The sequence below is a fragment of the Elephantulus edwardii genome, unplaced genomic scaffold, assembly GCF_000299155.1.
Source record: "Elephantulus edwardii isolate Elephantulus edwardi_28Jun2011 unplaced genomic scaffold, EleEdw1.0 scaffold00026, whole genome shotgun sequence".
NCBI classification, from domain to species: domain Eukaryota; kingdom Metazoa; phylum Chordata; class Mammalia; order Macroscelidea; family Macroscelididae; genus Elephantulus; species Elephantulus edwardii.
In genome coordinates this window covers 4837296-4847740 of record NW_006399776.1, presented here as the reverse complement: position 1 = coordinate 4847740, position 10445 = coordinate 4837296, and the positions used below count along the sequence as shown (strand labels likewise).

Below are 10445 nucleotides of genomic sequence, written 5' to 3'. Positions count from 1 at the left end.
CTGGGCTCTATGAGGAGAAGTGTGGTGTCAGGATTGGTGGAAGATCTGTGTTATGCAGATGACACAACCCTGCTTGCTGAAACTGAGGAGGACCTCATACACTTGCTGCAGAGGGTCAAGGACTGCAGCCTTCAGTATGGACTGAGGCTCAATGTCAAGAAGACAAAGATTCTCACCACTGGATCAATTGACAGCATCAGGATGGATGGTGAAGAGATTGAGATTGTTCACAACTTCAGTTTGCTCAGCTCCACAGTCAACAGTCTTGGCACCAGCAGTCAGGAAATCAAAAAACATATTGCGATGGGAAAGTCTGCTGTTAGGGACCTCGCCAAAGTATTCAAGAGTGATGGTGTGTCTCTGGAGACTAAGGTGTGTCTGATACAGGCCATGGTATTTGCAATCATTTGTTATGCACCAAAGAGTTGGACAATGAGTAGGGAGGATAGAAGAAGAATTGATGCCCTTGAGCTGTGGTGCTGGAGAAGAGTATTCAATGTACCATCGACTGCCAAGAAAACAAACAGATTCATCCTGGAGAGGGTCAAACCAGGCTACTCCTTGGAGGCAAGGATTCTGGAGCTTCGTCTGACCTACTCTGGACATGTTGTAAGGAGGGACAGGTCCTTGGAGAGAGACATCATGTTTGGGAGGGTGGAGGGATAGCACAGGAGGGGAAGACCCTCTATGAGATGGATTGATTCAGCGACTGGGGTAATCGGGATGGGTGTGTCAGAGGCAGTGCAATTGGCACAGGATAGAGCAGGGTTTAGCGTTGTTGTACATAGGGTCGCTATGAGTTGCAAGCGACTCGATGACACATAACAACAACAACAAGGCACAAAAAGGCAATTGAGGAGGACTTCAGAGGCTGTGGTGGGAAAAGACTTAGAATGTCAGCAGCAATTAGAATGAATGGTGGCAAGAGAGAACAGAACGTGGGACATGAGAGATGGAGAACGGCCTTCCACTTCCGCACAGCAGTGGGCCAGCTGGCAGGTCTAAGATTGGCCTGCCCAATGGTTGGTGTCAGCAGGGGTAGATGAAGGCCTCACACAAGCCACACTCCCTGTTGTAGTCAAGTCGACTCATGGTGGCCCCATGTGCCACAGAGTAGAGCTGCCCCATAAGGTTTTCTTTTATGGGGGAACTGGGTTGGGAGGGGGAGCCTATTCATTACATAATCAGATTTCAAGGCCTTTCTTCCATGAAGGGTGAATGCTAATGGCAACTCTTTGCATCACCCCTGGCCTGACAAAGACTTATACACAAGATTTATCAAATCACAGAATGTCCTGGCTGGAAGAGTTCTTAGAACTCTTAAAACAGCTGCCACTCCCCCACCCCCTCACCCCCATCTGCAGTTAACAGATGACAAACAGAGTCCAGGGTAGGTGGGTGGCTCCTCAAGAATTCAGCTAGCATGCGAATCTTTGGAAGAAGAAAAGCAGCATGCGGTGCGGACAGATTTGACATCTTGACAGGGTTGTGCTCAATATAGGCCATGCTGGTAAGGGCATGAAGTTTTATTTGGTGAGAGAAGGAACAGAGTTTTCACCTCTTGCACAGTATGTGTCCCTTATGGTAGGTAAGCGAGGAAGTGTTGTTGTGGGGGGGGGGGGGTTCTGCCAGAGGGTGTGTGGGCTTCACTCTACTAGGGAGATGGCTGCTGACTGTACCAGAGACATGCTGTTCACAAAGTAGGAGGAAGGGGCTGGCCCTGAAGGAGGAGGTTCCTTTTTTAGCTTCTTACCATTATTTCTAGGGGTGGAGTAAAAGGCCATGCTTGGGGGAAGAGAGAATGAAGGGCTCAAGGCCTTTTAGGTTGGTGATGTGGACGTGGGAGGTAATATTTACCTCCTTCTGGTTGAGGAAGCAGACCATTTTCTCTAGGTAACTAAGATACCATTAGCCAGCTCGGGACAGGGAGGAGCAACCAGGCCTGTCCACCCTTAATTTTCCTCTCTGTTCTCCTCCCTCCCCACAACTTTTCTTTTTTTTTTAATTTTATTATTTTGTGTGTGTGTGTGTGTGTGTGTGTGTGTGTGTGTACCGTCAAATCAGATCTGACTGGTACAGGAGGAGAGTGTTCCTCCTTCTCCAGCACAGCATCTGGTGGATTCGAACCATGCACCTCTTGGATTGCAGTGACAAATTTTCTTCCTAATCACTCCCGCACCCCTGTATTTTCTTCCTTCCATCTCTATTTTTTAATATCTAAATAGTATAAAAACATTGGAAACAACTTGGAGCCTTGCTAAGTATCTGTGATTCATCTCTCTAGCAACAGATATAAGACACTATTAATAATGCTATGGATGCGTAGTTACTGAAGCAACAGAGTGAATTGTATTATTAAGTGGAAATATCAGGTTATAAAATGGAATTTCTTTTCTATGTATGTGTTTATAAATGACTGAATTTCATATACATATGTTGTTGTTGTGTGTTATCTAGTCAGAACCAATCCATAGCCGAGAACTGACCCGTTTTTTTTTTCAGAGGCAGTTAATTGCACTGGAGGAGATTGCTCATCCTCCCGCAGAGCAGCTGGTGGATTCAAACCATGTGCCTTTAGGAACAGCGGGTGGTTTTAAACCACTGACCTTTGGTTAGAAAGTCAGCACATTCACTAACACGTTGCCGCAAATGACAGCAATGTGCTTCTAAGCACGGCCATCAATTTAAAGAGTGTGCGGCAACGTGTAAACACTTTCATCAGAGCTTATATAAATTATATATACACACACTAGTTTATAGATATACACACTAATCTTTAAATGATACAAAAGAGTTGGGGTAGCTCTCAGGACCTGGTGCTAGAAGCACAAGCTTGGCTCGGGGTCACTGCCCAGGCTGACAGAGTTCTGTCCACCCACCTCGTCCGCCTTCAGGTCCTCCTCCAGCTGCAGCACCTGCTTCAGCGCCTCGGCCACCACCACCTTCCGCTTCTCCAGGAACTCCAGCTCGGCCTCGCACAGGCTATAGCCCAGCCGCACGTCCAGTGTCTCAGGGCTGTGGAGAGAAGGCACCTGGGCTGACTGCCTCTGTGGACACCATCTCCATGGAGAACACATGGCTTAAGGGTCCGTTGGGTGTAAGTTGAAGCTTGTTTCTGCCACCGTACCACCTAGGGCCTGTGCTTTCTTATCTAAAATGGGATTAATCATGCAACTCCAGCACTATCTCAGCACTGAACCAGTTAACAAAAATATAAGGTTCACAAAGCTTAGCCAGCATGTTTGAAGCAAGAACTCTCAAAAAAGAACCATTAGTACTTATATGAGGTGCTCAGCGAAACCTCTGCCTCCTCATCTTAATCTAGAAAGTCTTTGCCCAGGTGTCCTCTACAGCACAAGGACAGACACAGGTAAAAAGGAGCCTGAGATATTCCTCTGGGTCAGGATCTTTGGAGCAAGAGAGACAAGGATCCTGGTGCTGTGGAGCGCACAATCTTGAGTAACTCTTGCTCTTCTCAGAATAATATTCCTTCTCTGTTTTTGTCCATTGACAAACCCTTCAACATTCCAATCTCCCCCACAGTATAGGGGGCAAGAGTTGTCATAATATGCCCAACACTTGTCAGCGCTCTGTCACTTCTCTGTCCTGAACACGTCTAGGCTCCTAGCTGGCACCCGAGACCCTGCCTGACCTGGGCAACATCACTTCTCATTACTTCTGGACAGGCTCATCAGGTTCTCAGAGCCCCCATCTCTGAGCCTTCGCACAGTCTGCTTTCACTGGAAGCATCTACCACCACCCACATCCTTACATCCTCTGAGGTCCAGGCCTCAATAACTCCAGGTCCACAGACCTGCACAGTTCCTGACTTGGACTTGGTTTGCTTACAAGGTCACAGCTCCCTAAATATATGCCTGGAAGCTCTACCCTCCATAGTTCTTCCATGTCTAGCACAGAACTACAGACTAGGCTGAAGACATTATTCTTTCTTTGGCCTCAGCAAGGAATGACTACTTGTATTAGAATAATAATAACATTAGCTGACATTTGCTGAGCACCCCACTTGCTAACATATCACTGAGTACTTTCCATGTGTTTACTCACTGGGTACTTAGAATAATACAGCGATGTTTGATATTCTTGTTATCATTCCCAAGTTAAAGATAAGGAAAAGTGAGTCTGATATTCTGTAGCTTGTCCAAGGATCAATTGCTTGTCAAATTGTACATGGAAGTTATGGCCAGTTGATTGAGGTGCCAAGATAGTTCAATGGCGGGAAAAGTAGAATCTTTCCACAAATGATGTTGAGACAATTGAGTAGCTATGTGAAAAAGAATGAAGTTGGAGCCTTAACCTCATACGGTATATAAAAATTTATTTGTCATCATAATTATCAAAGCTAAACCTAGAAAATAAAACTGAATAAAAACATATAAGCATGTGACCTCAGGTCAGGAAAAGCCTTCTTAGACATAAAAAACACAAGTGATGGAGCTCTGGTGGTCTAGTGGCAAGAAGCTGCACTGCAATCCCAGAGGTACATGGGTTCAAATCCACCAGAGGCTCTGCTGGAGAAGGAGGGGCAATCTCCTCCTGTACCAGTCAGATCTGATTTGATAGTACACACACACACACAAAATAACAAAAATTTAAAAAAAAATTTAAAACAACAACAACAAAGCACAAGTGATAAGAGAAAAATAGATAAATTAGACTTTAGTTAAAGTGAAAAAACTTCTGTGCTTCAAAGGACACTATTAAGAAAATCTACAGAATGGGAGAAAATATTTGCAACATGTATATCTGATAAGCGGATCATATCCAGAATATCCAAAAAATGTTTATAACTCCATAATAAAAAGACAAACAAGTCAATTTAAAAATGGGGATAGGATTTAGCTAAACTTTTCTCCAAAAAAACCCCTTATATCAATGGACAATAATATATCAGAAAATGTTTAAAGCCATTAGTCACACATGCACACACACACACATACACACACAAGCAAATAAAAACCACAATGAGTTGCCACTTCAATGACCTAGTAATTTGCTACTAGGGTAGCAAAGAAAACAGAAACCTAAGTCACAGAGTAATAAGCGCTGGTGAGGACTTGTCAGGATTGGAATCCTCACACCTTGCTGGCTATGTTGTGTACCATCTAGTAGCGACAATGCATAGCTGACCTTCCACCGGGTTTTTAGAGGCAGTAAATCACACGAGGGTTGATTGGCATCTTTCTCTCACGGAGCAGATAGCGAATTCGAACTGCATGCATTCTGGTTAACAGTGCAATTTCTTACCACCAGGCTGTAAAATGGAGCAATGTCTTTGAACACAGTTCAGCACTTTCTCAAAAAGTGAAATACAGAGGGACTATCATTGTTGTAACGGTGTCATCAAGCCAAGTACGACTCATAGTGACCCTATGAACAACAGACCTGAATTCTGTCCTGTCCTGTGCCATCCTTGAAATCTCTGATACACTTGAACCCATTGCTAGGGTCACTTGTGTCAATATATCTCAGTGGGATGTTCCTCTTATTTGCTCACCCTCCACTTTTCTAAGCATGATATCCCTTTCCAGGGAATAGCCTCTCCTAACAACATGTCCAAATTATGAAAGCTATCCCTGCCTTCAAGGAGCACTCTGGCTGCACTTTCTTCACAACATATGGTTGTTCTTTTGGTTGTCCATGGGACATTTAATACTCTTAACACCATAGCTCAAAGGCATCGCTGCTTCTTCTTCTGTCATCCTTATTCACTGTCTAGTTCTCACACACATAGCAAGTGATTGAAAAGACCATGGCCTGAATCAGACATATCTTAGTCTTCAAACTGACAGCATTGCTTTTCAGTATTTTTGAAGAGGTCTTTGACAGCAGACTTGCCCAAAGCAGTTTATTTCCTATTCTTCTAACTATTGGTACCTAGGGTATTGATTGTGGATCCAAGTAAGGTGAAATAATTGACAATATCAATCTCTCTTCCATCTATCATGATGTTGTCTATTGGCCAAGTAATAAGGACCTGTGTTTTCTTGATGCTGATATATAATCCATATTGAAGACTATAGTCTTTAATCTTCTGCAGAAAGTGTTTCAGGCCTTCCTTACTCTCAGCAAGCAAGGTTGTATCATCTGCATAAGGCAAGTTGTTGAAGAGTCTTTCTCTCATCCTGATGCCATATTTTTCATCATAGAATACTGCTTCATGAGAGACATAAAACCCAGCAATTCCAATTCTTGAAACCCAAGAGAATTGAAAAACCTGTCTACATGAACACTTGCACACATATGTTCATAGCAGCATTAGTTAAGCAGCTAATGAGTTGAAGTGACTCTATCAATGATGTAAAGAGAAATGAAATGTGGTATACCCACATAGTGGAATATCACTCACCCAGGAAGAGGAATGCAGTTATATGTTCCAACATGTGTGACCTTTAAGAACATTATGCTGAATAAAGAATAGAAGAAAAACACCCACAAAAACTCAAGCTCATTGCCATTGAGACTGTTTTGACTCACGGCAGCCTTATGTGCTCCAGAGCTGAACTGCTCCAGAGAGATTCTGGGCTGTAATCATATGGAAGCAGACTGTCAGGCCTTACTTCAGCAGTCCCACTGGGAGGATCTGAACTGCCAAGCTTTAGATTAGGGGATGAATGTAAATGATTACAAAAAGATCATCTATTATATAATTCAATTAATAGCAAATGCCCAGAATAGACATTTTGGTCCAAAGAGACAGAAATTGGCGGTTGTCTAGGACTTGAGAAGCTCTGCTGGCCTAGTGGTAAGAAGTTATGCTGTAAACCCAAAGGCATGTGGTTTGAATCCACCAGCTGCTTCATGGGAGAAGGATGGGCTGTGCTGTCTCTGCCCATGCAATGTATTACCTCTGAAAATCCACTAGAGGGCCAGCTATGAGTTAGTTCCACTCAATGGCACAGAACAACAGCAGGGGAGTAAGGGGGAAATGGGGTCATGACTGGGATAGTCATGGGCTTGCTTTCTGTGATGATGAGAATGTTCTTCAATTAGGTAGCAGTGAAGAGTGCACAACTTTGTGATTGGACTGAAAACAACTGAACTATATATTGCAAAAGGATGAATTTCATGGTACGTGAAAGATATCTCAATAGAATTATTATATAAAAAAGATTGTAAGTGAGGCACCTTAAATCCAGGACAACCATTAAAGTCCTAGATGTGGCCTATTATATAAAAGCCTACATAGTAGTTGTTTCTGAAGTGCCATGCCTGGTACACAGTAAGGTCAGAAAAGGTGCATAAAGAGAAGCCCAGTTCTGTCAGTCTTTCTGCTCAGGGACACATAGAAACAAACATGTTGTTTAATGCCACTTCTTGATCCCTAGCCTTTTACTGAAGAGGAGTGGAGCCGCAGCAGCACTGGCAGGAGGCACTGTGGTCCATGGGGAGGTACCCAGGCAGGAGGAGGAAGGAAGGAAGGACGCAGATGGACTTGAACTGGCAGGGAGAGGGTGCCAAGTGGGTCTGGCACCTTGGCCGAGACCTGTGGTGCTCAGATACTTCTCTCACCATCTCCTGGGCTCTGTCACATCACCATCAGTGAGTTCAGCCTAGGCACCACAGACCACCAGATACAAGAGGGAAATGGGTAGAGAAAATGACTATTGGAGAAGAATGAGTGGAACAGTTTTGAATAAGTGGGTTTCAGGCAGAGGAAAGGGATATTCCCAACCCATCTTCAGGAGCAGGCAGTCTAGAAGGCACCTTACCAGTCGGTAGACTTCATCTGTAATTCACAGTTTTCGTTCTGGGGACCAAGAGAGAAAATGGTTTTCAGGAGGGATAATTCAGAGCCAAGTGGTCCCAGTCAAAGATCGGAAGACTCATCACTCTGCCTGCCCTCTGACTTCACTCTGCACACATGCATGCTCACATGTGTTGCACACATGGGCAAGCTCTCACATGCACATGTAAGCAGATGCACACAGGCTGCACAAACATGCACACACACACTCTCCCCTCTTCTGTACCTTATCCACCTTACCCTCACCTTGGCCTCTGCCCCACTCTATCCTACCTGACAGATTCTCATTATCTACCACCCTCACTTGCCCCTGTGGGTCTCCCCATGCCCCTGCTCCAGGAGCTCCAGACCAAACTCCTCAGGTGCTGCTTCCTGGACTTGGGTCCTCACCAAAGGTAGGGTCACTGTCTGACCCTCAGAAAGGCAATCCAGAGGCTGGCAGATGGGGCCATTTCTCCTGTGTGAGCTGCAACAGCTAAGCTGGAAGGACAAGTGAGCTTGTGAGAGGGGTGAGGGGTTCCTATGGCAGCCCTGCCTGCCGTGGATCCCACATTCCCCACTGCTGTGCCTTGTACCCCATAGCTCCAATGGCTCTTGGGCATCTCCACATGCATCTGAGACTGGAAATACTTGGGGTAGTGGAAGTGGGCAGGGTCCGGGCAGCTGGATGAGACACGCTGGGTATGTTCAAAGGACTCATCCACCGTCACCAAGAAGTCCTTTTCTGGAAGAGAAGACAAGAGACCTGAGACCCCAGGTGCTGTGTTGGTCGCTTCTCTTTCCTTCCCCTAGTTAACCTAGCCAAAAAGCTTAGCTGGGGATTCCTCAGGACAGGGGCAATGATTAAATGTGGCTGACCATGCCCTACCCTTAGAGATTCTTGTTTTGTAGGTCAGGTGGCACCCAGGAGTCTGTACTTAAGGGAATATTTTGTGGACTGCTAACCAAAAGGTTGGCAGTTTGAATCCATCAGCCATTCTGGGGGAGAAGGGTGTGGTAATCTGCTCCCAGTAAGATTTATGGTCTCAGAAGCTCAATGGTGGGTGAAAAAGAATAGGAATTGACTCTGCAGTAGTGTGTGTGGGGGGGTGTATGTGAGAAGTTGACAAATGTGAGTACCAGAGAACCCTCCAAGATACAGAGTCTTCTTGGACTTGACTCTTTGATTCTGTTTTGCCAGGCGGTTGTGGTGGTTGAGACAGAACAGAGTCACAGCTAACCCTCCAGATAGATGCCTAACATTTTGTGGGAGGAGACTGCCCATCTTTCTCCCATGGAGAAGCTGGTGGATTTGAACTGCATTCCTTTGGGTTGGCAGCACAACTCCTTGCCACTAGAGACACCCTGAAATTACCCTCTGCTGCAGAGAAAGTAGACGCTCCCCATACTCCTAGGCTCATACACTTGGGGAGGTTTGGGGTAGAGGCCTCTCCTTGCTCTTCCTCTCCCATCTCTGCAGGAAGTACTGCTGGCTGCACAAGGCTGGAAACCTTGCATGGGAGAGATGGATGGACAGAGACAGGGAGGCTCCTGCTTGGGAATATTTTAGGTCTCTTTTAGGTAGACAATGTTTTGTTTTCTGTGAATTAAAGTCTAACTAGAGAACAGGACGTAGCTAGAGGGGCCCTGAGTGCTGTCAGTGTACATCTTCCCCAGGTGCTGGCCACTGCATTAGACCTCAGAGCCCTTGGACCTGGTAGGGGTGTGTGTGGGGTGTAGATTTTGGGTGGCAGAGTGGGCAGTGCTGAGCTAGCCCACTGACCCAGCTGACCCAGCTGACCCAGGCCCAGGATACTTTTTAGGCCTGGGAAGTCCTGGGGATGTAGATCCTTGGTGAAGCAGGCTGTGGGGAATGGGAGTTCTTGGGCCCAGAGGGTAAGGAGATGCTGAGGGATCTCAAGCTTTGGAAACTTGGGGTCAGCTGACCAGGCCAGCAGGGTCAGGAGGTAGCTCTCCCCCCACCCCCACAGGTAGAGGGGTAAATAACTCACTTTCCCCACGCTTTCTATTAGGCCTGGATTCCAAGTGAACATCTAAGCAGGAGACTTGTCGGGACTGAAAAGAAAGGAAAAGAGAGGCTTGGAGATTGAGTACGACTTGGCCCCTTGTTCTTCCAGACCAAAGAGAGGTCATGAAGCACAAATGGACAAATATGGTGAAAGTTTCCCTCTGGGGTATTTCCGGGGGACACTGGGTTACTGCTCACATTTTCCTGAGTCAATTAAGTCATGAGGAGCTCTGGTGATGTTGGTGTTGTTGTTGTTATGTGCCGTCGAGTCACTTGTGACTCATAGCAACTCTAAACTCATAGAGCCCTAAACTCTGCTCTGTCCTGTGCCAATCGCACTGTCTCTGACACACCCATCCCCATCACCTCAGTCACTGAATCAATCCACCTCATAGAAGGCCTTCCTCTCCTGCACTGTCCCTCCACCCTACCAAGCATGATGTCCTTCTTCAAGGACTGGTCCCTCCTTACAACATGTCTGAAGTATGTTAGATGAAGCCTCAGAATCCTTGCCTCCAAGGAGCTGCCCGGCTTAACTCTCTCTGAATCTGTTTGTTTTCCTACCAGTCCATGGTACCCTCTTCTCCAGCACCACAGCTCAAAGGCATCAATTCTCCTTCTATCCTCCCTAGTCATTGTCCAACTCTCTGATGCATAACAAGTGATTGCAAA

At 45.9% G+C, this 10445-nt stretch overlaps 1 protein-coding gene across 1 annotated transcript in view; it reads right to left on the bottom strand.

Moving 5' to 3' along the window:
* PLA2G4E (phospholipase A2, group IVE) overlaps window positions 1-10445 on the bottom strand; it is a 48397-nt gene that overhangs the window by 19604 nt on the left and 18348 nt on the right. The window contains exons 7-11 of the mRNA XM_006883220.1: window positions 9757-9820; window positions 8341-8489; window positions 8156-8245; window positions 7731-7768; window positions 2880-3015 (exon numbers count right to left, since the gene is read on the bottom strand). Of these exons, the coding sequence (XP_006883282.1) occupies window positions 2880-3015; window positions 7731-7768; window positions 8156-8245; window positions 8341-8489; window positions 9757-9820 (477 nt within the window). The remainder of the gene's footprint in view (window positions 1-2879; window positions 3016-7730; window positions 7769-8155; window positions 8246-8340; window positions 8490-9756; window positions 9821-10445) is intronic.